At 39.2% G+C, this 26,099-nt stretch overlaps 1 protein-coding gene across 4 annotated transcripts in view; it reads right to left on the reverse strand.

Annotated features, from left to right (window-relative positions):
- The window catches only part of CDON (cell adhesion associated, oncogene regulated), a 100,541-nt gene that overhangs the window by 16,219 nt on the left and 58,223 nt on the right, over nt 1–26,099 (reverse strand). For all 4 annotated transcript variants that reach the window (XM_055305147.1, XM_055305144.1, XM_055305146.1 and 1 more), the window contains 9 exons: nt 25,258–25,432; nt 23,290–23,418; nt 19,253–19,456; nt 17,318–17,499; nt 16,350–16,455; nt 11,362–11,484; nt 7,651–7,872; nt 5,424–5,704; nt 2,677–2,756 (listed from right to left, as the gene is read on the reverse strand). In XM_055305147.1, coding sequence (XP_055161122.1) covers nt 2,677–2,756; nt 5,424–5,704; nt 7,651–7,872; nt 11,362–11,484; nt 16,350–16,455; nt 17,318–17,499; nt 19,253–19,456; nt 23,290–23,418; nt 25,258–25,432 — 1,502 coding nt within the window. The remainder of the gene's footprint in view (nt 1–2,676; nt 2,757–5,423; nt 5,705–7,650; nt 7,873–11,361; nt 11,485–16,349; nt 16,456–17,317; nt 17,500–19,252; nt 19,457–23,289; nt 23,419–25,257; nt 25,433–26,099) is intronic.

Genomic DNA, 26,099 nt, shown 5'->3' on the forward strand with positions numbered 1-26,099 from the left:
TAGGAAATGCAAATTTATTCTTAGTAATGTCAATATTCTAAAAGTGTAAATTGACTAAAATTGTGCATATCCTGGGAGTAAATCATGTGTCATCTACCTCAGCATTCAAAGATTACAGATTTTGCCATTTGGGGGTCTTGAGGAAAGACACCTGTTTTCAATTTCAAAGTGAAAAGAGTTAGACACTTTACATTTAATGATGCCAATTTTCCAGAGATGAAGGCAGGTACTTACTGATACTTATCGGGCCAATCATTAAGTATCAAAATCACATAATGGCTCCTGGGAGCCAGGTGTGATGTCTGGCTAACCTTGGAGGCAATGCAGACAAGCCAAGACTTGCCCTAAACAGGTAGACTCTCATGCAGGAAAAAGTCAGTTTAAGCCAGGGAGAAACAGAAGCTGGGTTTCTCAAGCTAAAGAGAATGCACCTATGTTCCCAGATAAAAGTAAAAGCCCCAAACATAAAATGCAAGAAGTCATCGACTTGAAAAATTAACAGAAATACAACTTTCCATTTCCTTAAAGGAAAAAAAACCCTGTGTAACAAAAGCCCCCAATACTATACACATATATTCACTCACACACACTCATACATACACACACACAAACACACATATACACAAATGGCCATGATCGTATATGCAAGATGATAGATACTGGTTATATAAGTTCTTTTAAGGAAATGGGATGTATTTTTGGTACCACAATGATAACTTCATCATAAAGACGTGATTAGCAGCAAATTATCAAAATCTATCATCAGAGTATGTCGGGATGATTTTTACATTTCCTAGGGCAATTTTCCATTTTTCAGATCAGGATATAGCCACAGAGAGATTATATAACTTTCTCAAGATCACAGATTCAAGCAATGGCAAAGCCTCTTTCTACTTATTCTTAGGCCAGAGGGGCCCTTATAACATCTAACACCAGCGTTGATGGAGATCAGCTGATGGTCACAAGAACCACAAAGGAAAATACATGATATTTTTAGGTGATACCATTTGTTTTAATTAAGTCTATTTGATTACTTACCAGGTGTATGAAGCATCTTTAGCATGTTCCTAACAAACAGTGATAAAGTCTACAACCGGCTCAGGACAAAAATACGACTTCCATGTTATAAATATCTTAAAATTTAGCTAGGGTCAGAAAGAATTTTTAGAAATGTAATGAACAATCTTAGTATACAAAATAGGTGGATGGCTCTTGCTAACACAGACCCCCCTAAGAGGGGCTAAATAAACGATATAGACAAATCTCCAGTAAGTTTTATTGCTTTTGCTCTGCAACTCTCAAAACACATGTTGAAAAATGTACTGTTAATTCTATAGTTAACCTGGCTATTTCCAAGTTCTGGTTTTGATAACCTCCAGACACAACACTTAGCCTTGTCATTAATTAAAAAAAATATAGGTCCCACCCCATTTCAATAATGAAATAGCCAAACCCCTGTCCATACTCATTATTTTATGCACTAACTCTAACACAATTTTTAAATAGTAGAGTTTTAGAGCTGGGGAGGGCTTCTGAGACCATGTAACCCGATACCATTGTTACCAGAAAAAAAGAACTAAAGTTTCTGATGGATACAACTTTAATACAACAGAAAATCTGAAAATCTTTTGGAGTTACTATATATATAGAGGCAGCCTGAAAGCTTCCTGGATATTGTCAAAATTTAAGTGGAACATGATACTCCACATATTTCTATCTTGTTTGAAATACTGTGAGTACATATGGCTCTTATGGTATTTTAAAAACTCCTCAAATTAGAAGAAAGTGGGGGGGGGGAGTGAGATTCTGCTACTTAATTATCACAAGGATTTAAGAATAATAAAAAAAAGTACCATAATCCGGTAAGAAAATTTCAGTAATATTACTATATATACATTCCTTTATCCACAGGACTTGCCCCCTAACATTCAAAGTGCTCTTATTCATAACACGGAGCAGAAAAGAACAGGTGAGAAAAGATAAAATCTGTATACAGAGAATGGCTCTCTTTTAAGTACTTCATAAGCATCAAACCTTTTAATACCATCTCAGTGAGAAATGACATCTTTAATATTGTCCATCCACCTAAAGACACCAAGGCCCAGAAAGCTAAAAATTGTAAGGCAGGGGGCGCCTGGGTGGCTCAGTTGGTTAAGCATCTGCCTTCAGCAAGGGTCCTGATCCTGGGGTCCTGGGATAGAGTCCCATGTCAGGCTCCCTGCTCGTGGGGAGCCTGCTTCTTCCTCTCCTCCCTGCTCATGCTCTCCCTCTCACTCAAAAAAATAAAATCTTAAAAAATTGTAAAGCGGGGCCAAAAAAATGGTAATGACCTTACACTTCAGTCTCCATATTCTTTTTTTTTTTAATAAATTTTTATTTATTTATGATAGTCACACACACAGAGAGAGACAGAGGCAGAGACACAGGCAGAGGGAGAAGCAGGCTCCATGCACCGGGAGCCCGATGTGGGATTTGATCCTGGGTCTCCAGGATCGCGCTCTGGGTCAAAGGCAGGCGCCAAACCGCTGTGCCACCCAGGGATCCCAGTCTCCATATTCTGAGATTTATGTCTTTTAAAATTTCAAGAAAGTCCTTTGGTGAAGGTGGGGTGGGGAGATAGTAAGAGTCCTACCAGGCTGTGTTCCCAACAACCTGAGCAAATACAGGGCCCCGTACCTGTTGTTGTTTCTACAGTTTCGACAGTTAACGCACTCCAACGGGTCTGTCTGCGGCACTGCTGTGTACATTCCACCACCCTGGTCAGGAAGGGAGCAAAAGGAAAAAGAAAAATACACGTCGTGAAGATATCACACACCAGTCACCCAACAGCCCCCAGTGGAAGAGCCAGGCCAGGGAGAAATGGGCTACACGGCCTATTTTAACCATCCCCTGAACAATGCTGTGCTGGTCGCTATTTACCAATATTCACAATTGAGTTCTGCACAATGTTAAAACCATACTCTACACACTAACTGCCATGCTTTCGCTCCACATATTTTCTTCCTGGAAGGAGCCACAGAAATGGAGAAATTTACTCACTTCCCTTTCAGGCGTTCAAATCTCCTGGGCCCCAAATACACACTGTACATTAGAACCTCCTGTCCATTTTTACTTTTCTAGCAGTCATGGAAGAATTTTACATGATGCCAGTTGGAGAAATGGGGTGGAAATCTGTTTGAATGATGTCACAAGATAAACCCATCTTCATTTTCCTGTAATTATTTCGATTAGGTCTGTTCACTTGACTACACTAAGTTTTAAAACATGTTATATTTTTCCAGATGGAGTAGATTCTCAGCCAGCAATGACTTGGAGGGGAGGATTAATATTTTGATGTTGCTTTTGGCGGAGACTGCCCAGCAATTAAGAAAAATGCCTGGATTAACACATACCTCACTGTAAAATGCTTGCTTGACATATACAATGGCAAGAGTTCTTCAAAACTCATGTTCAGAATTGAACCAGCCTTTTGGTCAGAGGAAAAATTCTGCTTTCAGAGGAAAAACAGCAGAATCGAATTTGATAAGCGGGGGAGAGGTTGTCACACTGCACCCAAGCCCAGAGCAGCTCTTCAAGGTTAAGGAAAGTTCAGGCAATTGTTTTTCCCAGAATACTTTCCATTTCCATTCATCTCATAACAACAGCCAGAATCTAAGCAAACCAAAAGCACTGAAAATGTCTCTCAACATTCCTGATCCAACTAGCAACAGGAATTTTTAAGGAAACATTGAGAGAAAGAAGATCCTCTGTGACGTTCAGTCTGTGAGCATAAGCTCCAAAGCTTCACAAAATGAAGTTAACCTACGGGGTAATATGCTTACTTGAATCACTAAACACATCAAAGTGTTTTCAATGATTCTTTTAAGATCGCCAGTATTTTTTAAATTTCTCCATTTCCTCCCACCCAGAAAAGACAAGTAAGAAAACTAGTGAGTATAAACCACAGACGATAACCTCTAAAATTGTACACCTAAAAAGGGCAACTATTATTTAAATAGCAATTCTTTGTTCAAAAAACCCCAAACTGCTGTGTCCAAATCCTCGATCAAATGTCAGATTTATTTTTTTCTTCTTATGGAAACAGCAAGTGCTACTCAAACCTTAAGCTCTCTCCTTTAGTTTCTTGGACAATGTCAGTAGTTTGGACTAGGAATGGTGACAAAAACAGTTTAGAAAGTCTGAATATAAGCCATGTCCTTCCACATAAAATAATGAAATCATTATTCTCTTTTGGTAATGAGACACACTCAAGCAAATCAGGTATTTTTCTACAAAACACTAAGACTAGATCATATGAAATCCCATCAGATGTCCAGCTTTAAGATACAAATATATATTCTAGTTTTTTTCTCCAAATGTAATATTTTTAAATAAATCTTTGTTGAAGTTGAGGATGAAAAAACTCTAAACTTCTAATTTTAGCACCTTGTGGGTTACGGCAAATTTATCTGTAATTAGAACAATGATAAAAACCTCAGCGAGCGCTTAATATGATCAACTAAACATATCACCTATTTGATTGAGAAATAATGTGGATGCATATCCAAACAGCATCATAAATCAAACTTCCTAATGCACAGAACCTCTTTAACCAGCAGAAATGTAAAATATGCTAGTCATTTTATTCCCATTTCAAAAATTAAACTATATCACCGAGTTATCTCTGAAACAAAGTATTTTTCAAGGCCTATCCTGTAGTTAAGAAATACTAGTATCATAAAAGACAAAAATCTTACAGGCCACAACCGTACCACACATTGGATACAACAAACAAAAGAAACTCACTATGGGGCAGAAGTCACAATCTGGTGGCCTGTGGACTTGTTCCATGTGGCCTACACAATGCTTTCAAAAATTGGAATTCATTGCCAATGTGTATAAAATCTGGCAATTTTTCCTAGATTTACAAGATGTTTTGAAAAATCAGAAAACCTGGTAACCCCAGGCCCTCCATTCTGCGTGCCAACAACTGGAGTGAGTTGCAGCTCTCCAGATTGCTATTGCCTCCACTGCTTCTGTCTCATTCTCAACTTGCTTTCCTCAGTTTCATGATCTGCCTGACTCCTCTAGGCATATGAGTTTTCAGACTTTGCTCTAAATAAAGCAAATTTAAGGTATTGGGTCCACTCTACACCCAATGGTATTTCCAATTCTCAAGAATAACTTCCAGCCAGTTTGTTACCAGTATTCCACTTTCACTGTGAAATAATTTTAAAATTTAAACCAAATTGATGATCACCTGATAACAGAAAGCTCAGCAAGATTACTCTACATGAAGGGGTTGCCAGTAATACATACTATTTCCAGTTCAACAAACCCATGAGGTTTCTATGTTGACAAAGGCCAAGCAAGTAGGCCAGCCCTGTTCTTGCTCTCTGGCACCACGGGCACAGGGAGGCCTTATCTATCATTACGTCTCTTACATTTACTAGGTGACGAGGATGTTCAAAATCCATATGCATCCTGGTTAGTGAGCCTGTGTGCCCTGAGTAAAGCCCTCCATTTAAGCTTCCATTCATGATTCCATTGACTCCATTAGGGATCTTATGGTGAAGATGGGAGCAGCCATTGCTGAGACCTCCATTGCTTATGAGGCTTCCATGAACATTCCCATTTATCCGGTTTGTGCCAGGCAGAGTAGTGTATTCTACCATCTGCCCATTAATATCTGACCCCTGGTAGAGATATCCTGGAGGGTCATACTCTGTTAAGAGAGAAAAAAAAAAAAAAGAAAAAGTAAGATAATGAAAAAGACAATCTTCTTACATAGGCAGTTTTATTAATAAACCCCTAAGCAACTACAAATACACTAAAATGAAATGCCTTAAATGTGTTCACTTAAAGTCGAATTATGAGATATGCTTTAAGAAAGTTATTGCTCTTTCCTTATGTGAAGATAGCTAGGAACTCTGAGTTAATTAAGGCTTTGTTAATGGGAAGAGAAATTAACCAGAGAGAAATTACTCAAGAGAATTAATAAATCATGCAAGTTGAAACTATCTAAGTACTGGCAGCACTAAGAAAAAGTATTTAAACTCCCACACACTTCAAAGTGCCGAGAGAACAACAACAACAAAAGGCAAACTTTAGGTAGGATATTTTAAATAGTAATAAATAGCACTTTTTTTTTTTTTTACACAACACTTTCAAATGAAAGGATGCAGTTGTGTATACATTCACTGACTATCAGCTCCTTGGTTAATACAGCCCATGTGAAAGGTGTGGGGTACTGAAGGCCAAAGGCTAATTACTCCATTTCCGTATGTTAAAAGCACTTAAATAGTTGCCTCAATGTCCAATTTCCAGAGGCACACTTGCTAGATATACTTAGAAAAAAAGTGTAATAGCCCTGAGAAAATATAGCACCTAAGTTGTACAGGACTTGTTGGCAGAGTTTTGTTAAATTCTTCAAAGGTATTAGAGCATGTCAAGACTAGATTAGGTGTCCTTCTTCCTATTACTGAACTTCTTGCACAGGTGAGTTATTGTCAGTATATCTGCTTATCTTTTCCATTAAACTATAAGCTGACAGGGCAGGGACCAGGTTTACATTTTTTTACCATTGCATCCCCACTGTCTAACATAGTGCCAGGCACATCAAAGATAGTCCATGAGTAGCTTCTGAATAAATGACTGAATGAATATTCTACCCTAGATTTCCATCTTTGAACACAAGACCAAGTCACAAAGGAAAATGACCTTTGCCAGATAAATCTTGCTCAGAAAAGGAGAGCAACACTTTTCTTTTAATGATTCATCACACACTCACACAATTAAAGTCAATGACATTGAAACCATTTAGGAAAAGACCCAATCAAATGATCTCCAACCCTTTCAGCCTGGCACCACCACCAACACCATCTCTCTCCATATCTCCTAGAAAGCACCAATTCAGTAAAAATAAATCACCTTCGCGCCCCCCGCTCCCCCGCCCCGGGCTGTTAGCTTTGATTCTCTTATTCTGGGGTCAAAGGGGAAACCAAAAAACCTTCTCCCACTAAAGACTAATGATTCCCCTATCTTATAATAGCTGGGAGAACAAGAAAGGGAGGGAGGGAAGGTCAGAGAAAAAGAGGGAAGAGGGGTTCATCATCTGTTTTCATGCAGCACCATCACTGACAGCACCAGCATTCCATTACTAGAGACACTTAGTGGGGAAAGGTGCCAGTCTGGAGCCGTACTGACTTCGGGTACTGAAGCAGGACCATGGTACCTTAATGTGTGTCATTCAGTCACAGTAACTTAGACAAGTATTCCTTTCTCCCTCATTTCCAGCCTTTTCTATTCCTGTTGACAAGACTCGTACCAGTACGAAGGTGTTCTTGCAACAATTCCCAAGCTCATGCTTCAAGAACTCATGCTCTTTGGTGGTCTGACAAAGCCAGAGTTTCCCAGCACTAAGCCAGCTATTTACTTAAGAGACCTGCCTGGTTTTGGCTTTGTTGTTTATTTCTACTGGGCGATTTAATGTGATGCTCCACTTATTCTGGTTGACAGCTAGAACAGTCTTAAAGTCACCTCCCCTGAATGAAGAGTATCTAATGTGTTTTATACCATGACACTAACACACGGAAGTCTTAGAGATCAATATAACAATATTTTCCTACTCATCTTCACAAAAAGACAAGGAAATATTTATGAATGGCTTACTCTGTATGGTGTTTTGCTGGCGGTTCTTCCACAGGCACATTGCAATGAAAACCATGAGAATGAGGACCATCACACCTAACACACAGCCAACTATCAGATACAACATATCGCTGCTCCTGGCGGGGCTGGTGGCAGGCCCAACATTTCGTCCACTTCCTGAAGAACTTGGAGGGGTACTCAAGTCTTTGACAGGATACTCAGAAGCTCCAGGAACACGTTTCACTAGTTGACATATAAAAGAAAACATGATGTCAGAGTGAATACAGACTCTATGAAATGGTTTACTCTCTGAAGGAGGTCTGGTTAGGAATACAAGCCAGTCTGTTTACACTTGTTACTGAGATGATCTGACCACCAATGAGTCACAAAGAGGACTCAAAAGTTTAAAAATCTGATGTGCCAAAGTCTTAGTCCACAAATTCTAGAGAAATCATAAAATCAGAGAAACAAATACCCTTGGTCTAACCCAAACTGCTACATGATAACCTGCTCAGTTGTCCCTGTAGAAGATTCCCAATATTTCAACTTACGGATGAGACAAAAACTCCTTTCTATGTGACGTACTTTGAGCTGAGTGAGATTCAAAATTAGAAATGTATGCCTCTTTTATGTGATTGATATTAAAGGTATGACTTTGGGCCATTCAAATAATTATATACAATTCCAAAAACCTCACACTTAATATTAAGTAGTCCAAAACCAAAAACCTTTGGAGTCCATGTAAATGCAGTTCTTCTACCTAATTCACTGATATTCTGGAAAATAGTGACCACAAAAGCTAATAACAGATGCGACTCAAGCCCCATTTTCTTTATCCTCGAATAACATGTTCTTCATGCTTTAAATGCCAAAGCAGCAGAGCATAGCGGCGGATAGCCCCATCTCTGGAAGCAGACTGCCCAGGTATACATTCGGTTCCACCACTTATAATTAGCTGTATGACTTAAACCTCCAGGAACCAGGGTCTGCATGTGGGAACTAGAGATAAGACTAAAAAGTTCTATCGTAAGGCTGTAATGAAGAATAAATGAGTTAATCATGTAAAGCACTTAGAACAGAGCTTGGCACATGGCAGTGCTCAACCAATTTTGTTACTGTTAGGTATTATATCATATTTCCTGTTATGGCTCTTAACAACCCACTGGAGCAGAGTGATCCGTAAAAAATTCTACTTCAATAAACATTATGTTGGGGTTCAACTTTCTAGCACCTTTATGCAGAATAGAGTTAGGAATCCACAAAGAAGAGCCCACTTTTCAAAGGGAAGAGGTCTTCAACACTGAAAAGTGGATAAATACTTGGCAGAGACTCAAGGAAATTCCTACTTCAGGTGGTATTTTGGATTAGATAATTCCAAGGTCCCTGCCAATTCTAAAGAAAACAAATGACTTTCTGAGGCAACGCGGATGCTGCAGATCATACATTAAAGATCACGATGACCCGTGGGGAAGTCCGTCAGGTTTATTCGCTCTTCATTTACTCTTTATTTATTCATAATTCTACCAAGCTTGCTGATCTTGCTAGCCTCTGCTAAAGCTAAAAATTTCTGTGGTGGATGGTGAGTGAGGCAGATGCATCAACATCAACAGGGAGAGAAAGCTAACTCTAGGGAGAAGGAGAGGAGGAGAAAGAGGAAAAACAGAAGGAAGAGGAGGAAGAAGAAGAGACTTAAGAACATGAAACAAGACTGGTGCAATGAGATACAAAGAGAAGCCAAAGAACTAAAGAAAAACGATGACAGGCTATGATCTGTTAGGGCACGGGGAAATGGGTGGCCTCAACACCTCTGTCATTCCCGGAAAACCTTATTGAATTACTAAAGATAAGACAATCATTGTTCCTAACAAGAACCTGGACTCATTTCTTTAAAAACAGAAATGGTGTATCCTACAATCTCTTTCCACAGGCTGGAAATTGTGTAATATCTTTTAGAAAATCATCCAATATGAATGGTTAGGTATTTTCTTTTTTTTTTTAATTTTTTTTTAATTTATTTATGATAGTCACACAGAAAGAGAGAGAGAGAGAGAGAGAGAGAGAGAGAGAGGCAGAGACACAGGCAGAGGGAGAAGCAGGCTCCATGCACCGGGAGCCCGACGTGGGATTCGATCCCAGGTCTCCAGGATCGCGCCCTGGGCCAAAGGCAGGTGCCAAACCGCTGTGCCACCCAGGGATCCCCTGGTTAGGTATTTTCATCTGTCAGTGACCTGGAAGTCTGTAGGTAGAACCTTTTATTTCCCAGTCAATTAATGAGGCATACTATCACAGACACGGCTAGCCTCCAACGCTATTTAAACAATACAGTTACTACACTGCTGGCTGTGTTTTGTGTTTTGCCTGGCTAGATTCTTAAAGGTCTTGGGGGCAGAGACGATAAATTTCATTTTTATTTAATTTTGCCCCAAGTATCACGACACTCTAGAGGCAAGTAAGAAACGCCCATTAACAAAGCAGTGACTAGTACAAAAAGCCCCTCAAATACATACTAACCAAAGTAAATCTAAAGGTCTGTGCATATGTATGCTTAAATGTGGATTTAATAGGCGGGTTTTGCAGCAGAAAGACACATGACTTAGTGTTAAAGATGAAACTATGTCTTGTCTTTATAATTCAGTTTTTCTGAGCCCTAGTTTCTTCATTTTTAAATCGGCACATAAAATCACCTGGAGCCTGGCCCACTCAGCAGGCTCTTCGTCCCATGCTCCTCAGAGGCCCAAATTCATTCAGCTGTCCACTCGAACCCCACACAACTCGAGCAGCTCCTCACCAATCATTCCATTCTAGGGAATGGTCTGGACTGAGTGCTACCCACTGAGACTAATGGGGGTGGGGGACCAGTGAGGACTCTGGGAAATTTTCTCATGTTCTTAAAAACAGACAGAAGTCGGGGATCCCTGGGTGGCTCAGCGGTTTAGTGCCTGCCTTTGGCCCAGGGCATGATCCTGGAGTCCCGGGATCGAGTCCCACATCAGGCTCCAGGCCCGGAGCCCGCTTCTCCCTCCTCCTGTGTCTCTGCCTCTCTCTCTCTCATTAATTAATTAATTAATTAATTAACTAATTAATTTAAAAAAACAGACAGAAGTCAAAAACAGTCACTTTTTCTGTCAAATTTAACTGAGACGGGACACGAGTTTGTAAATAGCCACATTAGCTGTTTCTATTATTCACATGTACTATCGCCACCTTTAAAAACAGAAGATACTTTACAGTCCATCTACGCACGTAGGCAGAGTTGAGAATTCCAATTTAGCATTAGTGCACTGCGGATTCTGAACTTAACCACCACACTTAAGCAGTAGACAGTGCTATGCATAACTGTCACCAGAAAGTTTCCACTTTAAGCGTACGAAGCACTTTTCCTTAAAATTATATTGTTGTTTTCCAATATTCTAATTCCCGCGCCAATCTCAGAAATTATTCAGCAAATACTTCTACACTCTTCGTAAAGAGAAAAAAGAAGGTAAGTGACTTACTTGGTGTCACATGGGAATTCATGACTACGATCCATGCCTACATAAAGTATGTTTAAGACAAGTGCTCTAGCCAACTTATTATATTTTCTGTTGGGACAGTCTTAATGCCTGCACCTAGGAAATGGTCCAGAGCAGATGCTTCCTTAGGGAAACATATCAAGAGTCAGAAGGAATAATGCAGAGTTTGAAATTCCAGTACCGTCTGGGGAAAAAGGAAGAGCTCCCATTTGTCTCCTACCTTTAGTTTCACAGATCATCACATTACTAAACTCGCTTTCTCCCCCTTCATTGAAGCATTGCATTTTAATATCGTAGGAGGTTTCTGGCTGCAGATGACCAATCATGTGCCACTGCTTTGAACCTAGAAAGGAAAAATAAAAGAGGAGCTTTACATAGCGTACGACCTGAAGGGTCATCTCAAAACGAGGCTGGAACAGCACATATCACTGTAGAGTCAGTCTGTGCAATGAAAACATCCTTAATAGAAGTATTTTGGTAATGCACCACAGATAAATAGCATTTCGGTTACATGCCAGGAAACAAAGGACATGAGGTACAATGATTGGAAGCTGAACCTGTGCATTGGTAGTAATACTGTTTCGTTATAAATAAATAATATGAATAATTAGTGGTGAGTCTTTTATAAAACATGTTAATTTTATGCATAGGTGAAATAAAAAAAAAAACCCTCAAATCCTCTGATGTTCCATTTTAGTCTAGCGAGTCAATCCAGTCTGTCCACCCACCAGAAAGGAATACTTTAAGTGAGATCAGCAAATGGTGCCTTACCCAGGACAAGTGACCATGTAGTTACAAGACAGGTCTTACAGAAACTCTCAATCCTGGGGCACCTGGGGGCCTGGGTGGTTCAGTGGATGAGCATCTGCCTTTGGCTCAGGTCATGATCCCAGCATCCTGGGGTGGAGTCCCACATGAGGGTCCCCCAGGGAGCCTGCTTCTCCCTCTGCCTGTGTCTCTGCCTCTCTCTGTGTGTCTCTCATGAATAAATAAATAAAACCTTAAAAAAAAGAAAAGAAAACTCTCAATCCCACTGGACTGGACATGGTATGAATGGACAGATAAGCACATGCCTGAATAAATGGTTGAGAATAATCAAAAAGCAACTTCCCCTAGTAGTAGGGGAAGCTCTGGGTTCCTGCTCCCACTACTTCTTTTCCTTTGAGTCGGGGTCCCCAAGCCACACAAGTATCTCTAACAGAATGATTCTGTTGTCCATGGCCCACAGCCAATGGTTTCATTTAGAAACACTCTTCAAGCGCACATTCCCATATAAATTGCCCCCCATTTTTACCTCCATGAGCATGTGACGCCTTTAATAAACAGGACACTTCTGCCAGATTCAATTAGCTCTACAAGTACCTCTAATCCCTCTCAGAAAACACCTCTTCAAACTGTTTCCACAGTTCCTTAGAAGCTCAGCTATACCACCTACTGATTTAAGAATTAATTGAAGGGTGCGGAAAAACAAAACCAAACCAAGCATCCAAGTCAGGTCTACTCAGAGGACAGGACTAAGAGTACTAGGTTCCCTTCTAATTCAACACGGACAAAAATACTCCAAACTGGACACACAACCCCTTTGGCAGGTCAGCACCACAAAACCCCTCATTCATAAAGACCCACAGTTTACATGGAAGAGAATCTGCTTGTTCTAGGATCAAGGGACTCTGAAAGGCTCAAGAAGGGAAGAAATCTATGCCCCCTTTATGAGTGTAAAGAGGACCCTACAATAAAGTTGACTCAAACCTTGATTCAAAGACTGAAATAGATTTCTAAATTCCACAAACTTTCTCAAAGACTTCCATTTTCTCCGCTGTCCTTGGGTCTTTCTTCACCCAGCCCTACGCTCACCTACCTATAAACATTTGCCCAAATAATTACCACACTGCAGTTGAAGTTTTCCTTTCAAAGCTCTAGTCAAAACAGAATTACACCACGCTTCTGATATGTTACAATAAAAGAAAATTGTTAAAAGGACACAAATCTGGTTAAATTAATATTCCACTGTTAGGGTGATTCTTCGGAGGGCTAAGTGACAGTAAGTAGGAAAAGAGGGGAAAAAAGTCTTTACTGATCATTGATGAGTAAGACAACTAAGTGTATTATCAGGTTGAAAGTCAACCAACCAGCATATCCTTTGTTTGCTTAAACGGTAATTTTTTTTCTCAAAGGATATTTTAGAAAAGGCAAGAAACAAAACACAGGCTTAAAGATTAGGATTCCTGATACTCTGATTTATTTGAGACTCAACTTAACTTTATAAGATAAAAATATTCATCACACAGGCACTGGTATGCTGGAGACATTTACGGTTTGTCCCAATGTGGAACTTAATATAATTGCTCTTAGCATATTCTTTAACACTGTAATCAAGTTTCAGATTTTTTTTTCCAAAAGCTTAAACAATTCTGAGTCAATACACATAAGTAACCTAAAACTTCACTTTAAAGAAAACGTTACGTGCTAAGGGTAAATACTTTTGTTCCTTGGTTTGGGAGAACAGGCCAATAGTTTAAGACCGCCACAAAAAGAATTTCAAATGCATAAACTTGAAAATAAGGAATAAGCAAATTACACAGCACAGTGAAGCCCACTTAAACATCTAACTGCTCCGTCTACTGAGTTTATAAACAAGTTCTCTGTGAACCAGAAGGCAAAACTCACATTTGCAGACACTACTACTAGATACAAAAGCTCCTGTAAAGTAATTTCCCAGCTCCACAGGCGATATTCACATCACACAAGCTTGCAAAAGTTCAAAGATTTAACTAGAGAATATCCTTTAAAAACTGGTCACCGGTGGCTCTTTCTAGAGAGTAGAGCCAGGAGAGGTAGGGAAAAGAGTGACACATAAAGCGAAACAGAAAAAGGTCTTCACTTTACTAACATTTACCTGTTTAGCACTATTTTACAGCAAATGTTTAAACTCTGTCAAAAGACTTAAAAAAGGGACGCCTGGGTGGCTCAGCAGTTGAGGGTCTGCCTTCGGCCCGAGGCATGATCCTGGAGTCCCGGGATCGAGTCCCACATCGGGCTCCCTACATGGAGCCTGCTTCTTTCTCTGCATATGTCTCTGCCTCTCTCTCTCTGTGTCTCTCATGAATAAATAAAATCTTTTTTTTTTAAATAAAATCTTTAAAAAAAAAAAAGATTAAAAAATAAAAGTCTAATAGCCCCACTTTCCTAACCCAGCTAAACTCGAATAAAGACCCAGGTAGGACTCCAATATAGTGAACAGTTACTAACAATTCTTACCATTTCTTCTTTTGAATAGCCTTTCTAGAAAGTGAAATATGCATATGGAAAAGTACCCATAACCAAACAGTTCACGGAAGTTCACCAACTGAACATATTTCAAGAAAGGAAATATTAACTGGCATCCCAAAAGTCCTCCCCATGCTTCTTTTGGTCACTTCTCCCTCAAGATAGTTACTATCTTAACTTCAGAGAATAGTCTGGCTACTAACAAGTCTCTTACCTCATTTCCTCAGTTCCTCATGTTTAAAGCAGATTTTAGAAACTAATCTGTTTCCTACTTTTCCAGATTAAGAAAAATAATCATTCTTTTATTCAGAAAATATTTACTGAGCACCTACCTAATGTGCCATGTATTAAAACTCAGATGATAACCTTTTACTACTTTACAAAAGTAATTCCACTGGATAAACATTAAAAGGAATGCCACAATATTTAAGGAAACCTGATATCGCACATTTAAATGAATTTATTATATGACTACATATAACAAAAACAATATGCAGTATTTGATGTCAAGAAATCGTAGGAAAATAACCTTGGCCTAGGGCCATTCTCCGACATGATCCATTTAGGATGTTAACAGTTCAAAGAATCAGAACCTTGGAGTGCAAAAAGGCCTTGGAAAGAGCCTTCCTCCCAAAGCAAGAATCCCTTTCAAGCTATCACTGAGCAATAAGCATCCAGCTTTTCCCAAAAAATTAGGGAATTTTTTATTTTGTCAGAGAGCCTTTGTTAAAAATGCTGTTGGAGGGATCTTCCTTACACCACATCCTTTTGGCTGTCCCTCTCCAACTGGCTGAGTTCCTCCTCCACGTAACAGTCATTATATATTCGAAGACAGCTGTCACATTGCTGGCTCATCGTCCTTTTTCCAGTCTGATTATCCCCAGACATTCCATGATTCTTTCTGGACTCCAAGCATTCCTTCCTTCAATAAATACTTAACACTGTACCACTATAGGGGCTTGGGGATACGGCACTGGGAGCAAAGGCTCCTGGCCTACAAAGAGGCTAACGTTTACTGGGGGAGACCAACTAAGTAAATAATTTCATGTATCCACACACATACACATAAACACACACTCCTTACATATCAACCATTCATGAACTCCACGGGAGAACCATAAAGGTCACAGTTAGGAATTACACCAAGGGTATCTCACATACAGCAGTGGAGGTTCTCCGAGGAAGTAACATTTAAGCACAGAACAGAAAAGTAGAGTCCCTGAATCAAACACTGGGAGAGGAGCAGAGGAGGCAGCTGGAATTGCCATGTGTCATAGTCCCAAGGCAGGAGAGATCTTGGTACACACAAGGAAACTCAGAGCCAGTGGGTCACGGAAGACACAGAGAGAGGGGACAGGTGCGTTAGACCAGCAGCGGGTGTAGGCAGGGGCCAGCCTGACCATCTGGAGCCTTCAGACTACATGCAAAGTTGTGGATTAGAATTTAACTGCAGGGGAAAGGTGGTTACAACACCCTTCACTATCTTAGCTGGCTTTTACTCTACGTATACAGCATCTCTAAAAGCAGATAACCTGCCCAAGATGCAATTGTTCTAGTACAGACTTCAATGGAACTGGGACTGAGACATTGTTTTTTAAATATCTAGCTAGAAGTTGCAAGTGGCTTTGATACTCTAGCAGTTGCAGTGGCTACTATTCATTTAAAAAAAAAAAAAAAACAGGAAACAAAATTTTTTTTTTCAGATAAACTACTGACAAATCTTATCTCCCTCAGACTCATAACTGTTTCTCTAACCAAAATATCAGATGCTTCATATATTAAATGGGAAAAGACTTTCTTTGGGAAAAAGTCAAAGTAATAGTGTACATAACATCTCATGCTTTATCTATCTTAAGCTGGGATGATGTTTTCCATAATATTTATAAACCCTCTCCAACCAAAGCTTTTTACGGGGGACTCCAGATTGTCAGGGGGACTTACCTTCCACCACATCCCTCTTGTAATCACTGTCATTATCACTATCTGTTGGCCGGTAGTAGATATAAAATCCTTGAATGGGAGTGTTATTGTTACTTGATGGAATGTACTAAAAAAGAGAAGTGCAGACTTGTCAAAGACAAAAATAAATGTAACTTTCACAGCAATGAAGATTCATTTATCTGTGTGGCTTCATTTTGCAAACATCTTTGATGGCCATTTTCAATTTAATTGGAAGGTAGTCAAAGGTATCAAGAGCATTTAGTTTACTGTCAGGGCTGAGCAAAAATAGAGTATATTTTACAAGGTTCAAAGGCATAAAAGGATATTTGGTATAAAATAAATTAGATCTTGAAAGGGCAATTAAGTTAACACCTAGATGAGAGCGGAGGAGACAAGTTTATTTTTAATCCTGCCCCCCTTACCACATGTGCTTTTAGACAAATATCTGTGCCCTTCAATTTTCCTTCACTTAAAAGTTAAAAACATGATGTGATGAGCACTGGGTGTTATACGCAACTGATGAATTACTGAACACTATATCTGAAACTAAGAATGTACTAAATGTTGGCGAACTGAATTAAAAAAAGTTAAAAACATTTGCTATTCAGGGGCACCTGGGTGGCTCAGTCGGTTAAGCGTCTGCCTTTGCCTCAGGTCATGATCCTGGGGTCCTGAAATCAAGCCCTGCATGGGGCTCCCTACTCAGCGGGGAGCCTGTTCTCCTTCTCCTTGCTGCTCCCCTGCTTGTGCTCTCTCTCTCTCTCAAATAAATAAAATCTTTAAAAAAATTGTTCTTCATAATATCATGTCATCAGAATAGTAAATCAATTCTTAACACGGCCAAACACTTGAAAGTCAAAAACTTTTGACTCTTGCTAATCATAATACCATCTCATGAGAATAGTAAATCGATCGTCAACATGACCAAACTAGAAAATTGTCTCCTTTAGAGAAGACGTCCCACTTACCGTCCACTTGAGCATGATCTGAGTATCACTGACAGCTTCGGTGTATGCGATGTGAGGTCCAGTTACGGGACGGTTAGAAAAACGATTGGGGAACCCAGCCACTTGATAAGGACGAGACGCTGAACTGCGGAAACTCTCACCATAATGGTTGATAGCGATGACCCTAAATTTGTACGTTGACCCTTTTGAGGGAGGAAAAAAAAAACAGTTTTTAAAAAACTGCAATACAGCGACTGAAGGTCCAATATTCAAAATATGACAACTGTGCTCAAGTATCTACACTAACAAACATGTGCTCTGAGGCCTACATGGTAATCAGATTCCAACCCACTTGCCAGCTTCTGCCAACTGGCAGCGCCTGTCCAATATGCTCCGATCCAGATCCCAAGAGCTTATGCATAGCCACCGGGAGACAATGCCATGAAGGATTAATGGTGTCTGTCATCGAAGGGGCGGGTAGAGAACAGGAAAGAGCACGTGTGCTTTTTTCACTATCATCTTCTAAAGTCATAACCATCAAATACAGTATTAGTTAAAGTATCTGTGCTCGAGACTAGGTTCTTTGCCCTTTGAAAGAAACAACTGAAGCGAAGTTTAATAGGGCGAATACACTTATGAAGGGACACTGTGTGGATGACAGCAGATGTCACTCCAATTTCACAAGAATAGGACAAGAGGGAGCAGATTTAAACTACAACAGAAGGTATTTATTTGTATTACATATTTAGAACTTTTTTTAAAAAAAACTAAGGGTTGTGAGTTTCTGAAGTTCTGAATCTAAAGAATAAATTAGACTTCTACAGCACGTTTCCTGATGGCTCAGAAATAAGCACTGGGCTTCTGAAGACCATGTTTTCTGCCTATAAAATGCTATTTAGCTTCACCCATATTTAAAACTTGTCACCTTCTTCCAACTATACCTACAGGCTACTAGGCTCATGTTACCTGTTTAGACAAACACAGGCATTTATCACTAAATACATCTAAAAGCCCATAAGCAAAATGGTCATGAAACCTAAACAAATAAAATCAATGAGAGTATGTTTATGGTTACTGCTTTTCTCTTGTTATGGTTTAACTTCTGGCATACAGCCTCAAGATATTGGGGTGGTGGCAGGGATGGGGGGTTCCTTCTGCTAAAACAAAACTTACAAAGCAAAGAAGCATTAAGTGTTCTCTCATTTCCATAGACCTAAGTAGGATTCATCATTAGATCAAACAGTTTTAGTCAAATAACAAGCAGTTTTCCTCTTAAAACATGGAATCATAGCAAAATACCTACACATGCATACACATGAAGATGTCACTACAATGCCATTTCTACTTATTGGCAGTTAAAAAGAATCCAAACCCCAGGAACATAGGATGGGTTAAGTAAAGTATACTATATAGATATATAGTTATGAAAAACTGAATTTCTGAAGAATTTCTAACATCATTGGAGAGTGCATATGATATAGGGAAAATTAGGTCAAGAGACATTTTGGCATGATCCTGGTTTGTATTAAAAAATCAATAAAGGGGGACGCTTGGGTGGCTCAGCAGTTTAGCACCTCCTTTAGGCCCAGGGCATGATCCTAGAGTCCCAGGATCGAGTCCCACATCGGGCTCCCTGCATGGAGCCTTCTTCTCCCTCTGCCTGTGTCTCTGTCTCTCTCTCTCTGTGTCTCTCATGAATAAATAAATAAAATCTTGAAAAAAAAATCTATAAAGGCCACAAAAAAATATACCAAAGGGTAAACAATACTTAATTCTGAATGGATGGGTGGGTTTAGGGTGACTTCTCTTCTTTCTAGTTTCTCTGTTTTCAAATTTACACACAATAGGCTTGCATTACTCTAACAATTGGAAGAATAAAACATCATTAACAAATATGCACCTAAAGTCATATAGATGGCATAGATGGCAAAAAAGGAAATGTGTGAATATTACTACCGGGCTCTAAGCTACGAACTTCCACAGAAAGTTTGGAAGGAGGGATATCTTCAGCTGCCACCAGCCAATCACTAGTCCTCATCCGTTTGTATTCAACCTTGAAGGCAGTGATTGGAGAACCCCCGTTGGCCCGAGGAATCCAAGTGACGTAGACGGAGGTCTCCGATGCCGTGGAGATGGTCGGCCGATCAGGTGCCTCTGGAACTAAGCATGGAAATATCCACTCCAATAACCCATGGTGTCAGAAATAATAACTCAAATAACCCAAATAATAAACTCAAAGGGATAAATCCCAAGTACCATTTTATTAAAGGTTTATCACCAAACTTATTGCCAGGGTTAATAGTATTATGACTATCTTCTCGTCCTGTGTTCAAAGCTAATGGGCAATGAAATGGCCAAAAACGGAAAATAAAAGGAAGGAAAAGCAAAGTCGTCTATAAACTTGATAATTAGCTCTAAAAACTGAAAGTTAAACGATAACAGGAATAGTGACCATGCTACTTTGGATTCATAGCCCAACAGTGTATAAGTAATTATTACTTGGTGCTTCAAGTCTGATTGTGGTTATAATTTACAGTAAATTTTCACAATTAGGTATTATTTTATTTAAATGTTCTTTTTATCTGTCCAAGCTACACAAAGCACATTCAGCAAGCAGTCTACAGATTATTAGCTATTATTATCATATTGTATCTTAACATACCTCAAGGCTACAGGAATGCTACTCAAAAAAAAAAAAAAAAACAACTGCATGCAATAGAGATAAAATTTGAGGAATAAATCAACAGGGATATTAATGGGAAGAGAGGATGCTGTGCGGGATGAATGCAGCAATATGAACTATGTAGTTAAAGAAAAGTGCTATCAGCAATTAGATGATCCACTTGATCATCCACACAAACTTTAGAAAAAGGGGGTGAGAGAATCAATGTCTAGCACTTTCAGTTCGCACTACCAAGGGTAGGGGATGTCCTGGCCCACACTAGACTTCGGTGGCAGGTAGAAACATCAGGAGTAAGTCCATCTGCCATTTAAACCATGTACCTAACTCTTCTTGCTGACCAAGCCATCTTGTGGTTATAGGTGGCTTCCCACTTGGTTCCTATAAGGAAAGAATGCTGAGAGAAACAATCTGGTGTGTGTGACAGTTACAGTACAAATGAGAACTCATCATGCTGGTTTACATTAATCCTCTATGAATTTTGTAGAAGTGAGCTGGGTCAAGAGACTATCTTTTGGCTGGCTAACAATCCAGTGTCCAGAGCTTAAGGAAGTGGACCAGCTCTGGGCCATGGTTACACTACTTGGCTGAAGTTGCTAAGGGAGCCCTGTGTGTCCAGCCTGTGCCACCCTCCTTAAGCAAGACTACTCTGTCTCAACATCTCTTTAACCTGAACAGAAATACATAGGAAAGAACGTAATAATGTTGCAGATGGTAGAAATGGAGAAATGGAGAAAACGGTGGCATTTTAAAAACAAATTGCATAATGGATAAAAAGAGGAAAGTAGTCAAAGCAGGCAACTTTTGAGTGATACTTACTGTATTCCTTTCGAGTTAGAAAGCAATGAAAACAGAATGAACAGAACTGTTAGTGAATCTCTTTTTTTGGTACTAGACCACCAAAACTTCCTCCTATTGATTCACAGAAGGTTAAAAACTCATCGAAGACCACCAGAGATCAAACAGAAAAAGGTTATTAGGGAAAAGAATCTCTGTAGAGAAGAATCTTCAAGATCTAAAAGAAAGAGCACGGGACAGTTAAGGAATAAAAGAAAGACTGGCTGGAGTTTAAAAATCGAAATGTGAATAGCAGTTGCACATCTGCTGGATGACCTCAGGCTAAGCTGTACAACCTTCTCGAGTCTCAATTGCCTAATTTGGAAAATTGATAGCTATCTTCCTCAGAGGGTTGTCTCGAATATTCAAGAAATCACTTCTCGTGGCTATCTCTGCCTGGTTAACTCCAAACTCCTGGCTTCTAGAATGGAATCCATAACCTGCACCTAAAAATCTTGATCATTCATCTTGGTACATGGTCCCTGGTTGCCGGAGCCCGAGTCTCCACCTTTCTCCCTCTCCTTCAGTGTGCATTCAGTTCCCTTTATCTGTCACCTATGTCCTCCTCGATCCACAGGGGCACTCCTCACATTATTTCTCTAGCCTCATCTTTGGCCATTCACCCTTTCCCCCTCCTTAAAGCTCTTTAGGGTTCTTCATATCTTTCAGGGAAAGATTGAAATTTTAAGTATATCATACAAGGTACCCACCTGCCCTGCTCCCACTCCCCACAGCTACCAGTCAAACCATCAATTCTCTAACCTCCACATCTCTAAATGAAATACAACATATCGATCATTCATCTCTTTGCACAGGAGCTGTCTCTCCCTAGAACTTCTTTTCCTGTTCCTTCATCCATTCTTGTCTTCATAGCTTAGCTAAGGGAGCCTCTCTTACCACCACCTGCCTCCCCCACATATTCCTCTTGTGAATCTCAGGCATAATTAATCAAAATCATTGCTACGGGTTAATTTGTCTATATTACCCCCATACTGTCATTGACTCATTGCCTAGATCATCCGCTATGCTATAAACCTCCTGAAGACAAGATTTATTTTACCTCTGCTGCAACAGCATTTAGTCCGTATCTACCAGAGTATGTTAAACAAATCATAAGGTTTTCTTTTCAGATGGCAGCTTTATTCATACAAAGCTGATACTTGAGCACCTGGGTGGCTCAATCGGTTAAGGGTCTGCCTTTGGCTCAGGTCATGATCCCTGGGTCCTGGGATTGAGTTCCACATCAGGCTCCCTGCTCAGCAGGGAGTCTGCTTCTCTCTCTGATCCTCCCCCTTCTTGTGCTCTCTCCTTCTCTTACTCTGTCAAATAAACAAATGAAATCTTTAAAAAAAAATTTTTAAAAAAAAGCTGATAACAATGTAAAAAATCTGCTTAAGGTAGGTGAACTATTCCTCAGAAGTGAAAGTATTCAAGCAGAAGAGGCTCGTGATATTGAAGAAGCAGAGGGATTCTAGAGGGTGTTCAAATGTCATGACTTGCTTTTGTCAGAAACCACTTCATGAATGACTATAAAAATAGGGAAGAGAAGCTTGAACATTCTAAGAGCTCAGCAATGAAATTTTAAGCCCTCCCTAGATGTCCTGCTAACACATATTAACACAGTCACAGGAAGTACATTATGTTGTAATTGCAGAATTGTTAAGTATGAAATTTAAATACTAAAGAGAAGTCTTTTGAAACCTGTATTGCTATGACATGGAAACACCATACAGTTGAGGGACCCCTGGTGACTCAGTTGGTCAAGCATCCAACTCTTGGTTTAAGCTCAGGTTATGTATGATCTGAGGGTTATGAGACTGAGCCTTTTGTGGGGCTCCACACTCAACGGAGAATCTGCTTGTCCTGCTCTCTCCTACTCTGCCCTTCACCTTCTCTAAAATAAATACATCTTTAAAAAATAAAAATTAAAGAAATTAAAAATGAAAACCATACAATTGGCAAAGTACAACAATAAAATAGAGTATGACATTGACAAGATACAGCCATAAAACAGAATATGATATGTAATCGTTTGTTTAAGAAACTAAACCCCCCCCCCAAAAAAAAAAACTAAACCTAAAAGAAACCAAAAACTAAACCTTACTATACATACCACCATACATTTTGGTAAGTCACCAAAAAAAAAAAAAAAAAAGTCAGACTTTCAAAATATAAATTTGGTTTCCTCGCCAGAGAGGAAACAGAAAAATCTTTTTTATGAGTGATAAAACCTAAGTACCAGAACATTTTGAACCTGAGTTTATTACCGTAAACACCAATCATGACACTGAGTTACCGAGATTTGAATATAGGGCATTAAAAAAAAATGGTTGAGATTGGACCTGGAAGATCTATATGATAGGCTATAATCTGAATGACAAACACCTTCTTCCACTCCATCCCCCCAATAATTTGAAACATGTCAGTTACATTTGTAAACAAACAAAATCAATAAAATGAAGATTCTCCACTCTACCTCCACTATGCCTGGATGAATCTGTAAGCACCACTCCAAAGTTGTCCACAGTCTCTGAAACAACAGGGCGCCTAGGGATGCCCATGGGTGGAGAGGATGCCTGGGTGTTTTTTGATGAGGTTGTTTTTTCTAAAAAAGTTAGAAGACATATACTCATATACTGCAACATAAACTTCTGTGTATATGCAGAGTAAGAAAAACTACAAAACTCAACTGGTATATAGGTATAAGAACTTCTCTATTACAGAGGCTAGCTAAATTTAACACCTACGTTGTAAATACTTAGTTTGAGGAACTGACCTTAAAAATCACTTTGTCTTTTTCAGTAGCTTTAAGGAAAAATGAAAATGGGTCTTTCTTCATCAAGGTAATTTTAATTTACACACAGAATAAACACCACATGTTAAAAAAGCCAAATGACGAGAGTAAAGGCTTTCAAACTATTCACCCATTTTTCTTCTTACTGTACCTATTTCTTAATTCTAAAAAATAAAATTCATGCTTAAAGAGCTTCTGTTTCTTTATGGGGAAATTATTATGTTGAGTTTTAAAATCCCAAGAGGCAAAAAGTGAAAATGGGTATTATCATAAAACTGAAATACTTGCCTATTAGTCAGTATTTATAGATCAGATTCTACAAACAACTGCGGAATGATCATGCAAATTAACCCGAAATACAGTTCAAGTAAGAAATACTCATTATTTTTCTAGCTACACTCAGTAATTAGCATGAAAGGGTCTTTTCCAAAAGCCAATAAATAAATTTCTTCTTGATCATACCTTTTTATTTTCATACCATACTAAAATAGTCTTCCACCCAAGTCCCCTCTCTGCTCACTGATCTTTTTGTCCATTTCTGGCCAAGCTATAATGGCATCTTTTCAATCAAGCCTACCCTCAACAAGTTACCCCACAGAAAGAACATCCCTTTTTTGTACTTCTCTGACATTTTCTAAGTCTTTTACTTGTATATTTTGGCTTCTTTGCTGACACCTTTGCCCTATTCCAGTCTATCTTTACCCTACAGCCAGTCTCCCGTTGAAGCATACAGTAGATAGTGTCACAACTCAGCTCAAACTTTCCAATGCTTTCGGCTCAGAAACTGCTTTATTTGCTGGATTAACTGTATTTTACTCTCAAAGTCAATGTCCTTGCAGGGTGGGCAAGGCACTATGTGGTCTGGCCACTCTGTCATCTCCCTGAGCTTTCTCCCTACAGCCTCCTCACTTTGCTTCTTTCATAATGGCACCTTCAGTGTTCCTAGGGTACACCAAGCACACTCCACCCTGGGGTCTCTGCACCTGCTACTCTCTCAGCAGGGATGTTCTTTCCCCAGATAGCCACATGGCTTTCCACTTCATCCTTGACATTCTGTTCCACTGTTGACTGCTGAGGACTTCTCTGGCCACCTTGCTTAAATTGTGACAACTGCTACTCCCAAATACTTCTTATATCCACTCCCTAACTTATTTCTCTTATCAGTGCTCATAACTTTTTACTGTACTTCTAACTTAGGGGTAAGTCTCTCCCAACTAGAATATAAGCTCCATGAGTTATATCTATTTTGCAAGGGCAAGGAGTTTTGTCTATTTTGTTTATTGCCTAGCACACAGAAGGCATCCTGTAAATATTAGAGGAACTGAAGTCTTGCCTTATGGTTGGTATTTATTTATGTGTCTTACCCTTCTTGGCAAAGCAAAAGCACCATTAGGATGGATCCTGTCTTGATCATCTTTGTTTTCCCTGCATTACCTACTCTAATGCCTTACATACATACCATGAATTCCCCAAAATATTTATTGAACATTGATGGGATGGAATAATACAACATGCATGGCCAAAAAAAGCACTACAATAAAAATTTTAAATGAAATTATATATAAGAATCTCCATGACCCAAAAGGACATTTACTAATAAAGGGACATCAAACCAGCCAGCTCACTCCTCTTAAGGAAGATTATACTCACCTTTGCTCGTTCGGAAGGTAAGCATGGCAGGTTGCCCTTCACCTGCTGCACTTCTTGCTACCATCAAAACTTCATAGAGACTAGATGGCTCCAGTTCTGTTAAATGGAGCTCATTTTCACTTCCTGGAACTCGAACCGTGTGCCAGCTTCCCACCAGGCCAACTCCATCATCTAGCTACTCCAGAGAAAAGCCATTAAAACAAAATAGGTTAAGAGCAGAGGAACCTTCCATTCAAATCTAAGAAAATCTTCAATTCTAGATAAATTTTGGTATGGAATAAAGCTCTGGAAGTAAAAAAGGAGTAATATTTAATCTAAGGAGATGTGTAGCAAGAACTTAGGAATTTTCAGGAATAAAAAGACTCCTATCTCTGCTATTTTTAGCACTAATTTATAGCCTAAAGTGAGTTATCTCATCTCCCAGAGTTTGCTTCCTTTACTAGTAAAGGAAACAATACTCCTTTCTTACTGGGCTAATAAGAGCATAAAACAAGTATATAATAATCTGTATTAATTATAATACATAATAAATTAGAATATGTATGCATATTTGAATTACATAATTATGCATTATGTATTTCCAGCATTCTTCATGTCTCGACACTTTGCACATGCACTAGAGGAAATAAATTTTAAAAAGATCCAATATGCTATGTCTTAGTTAATGGAAACCAGAGAACGACATCACATGGAAGTTTTTGTGTTGGTAAGAATCCCAGTGAAAATTTCTTCATCCAGAATCATCAGGTTAGAAACAGTGAATAAACTTTCAAATATCACCATGTTAGTTTTTCCAGATATTAAAAATATTACTATTAAATGATGGGTACCAAAATGTCTTG

Source organism: Nyctereutes procyonoides, unplaced genomic scaffold, assembly GCF_905146905.1.
Source record: "Nyctereutes procyonoides isolate TBG_1078 unplaced genomic scaffold, NYPRO_anot_genome, whole genome shotgun sequence".
Classification (NCBI taxonomy): domain Eukaryota; kingdom Metazoa; phylum Chordata; class Mammalia; order Carnivora; family Canidae; genus Nyctereutes; species Nyctereutes procyonoides.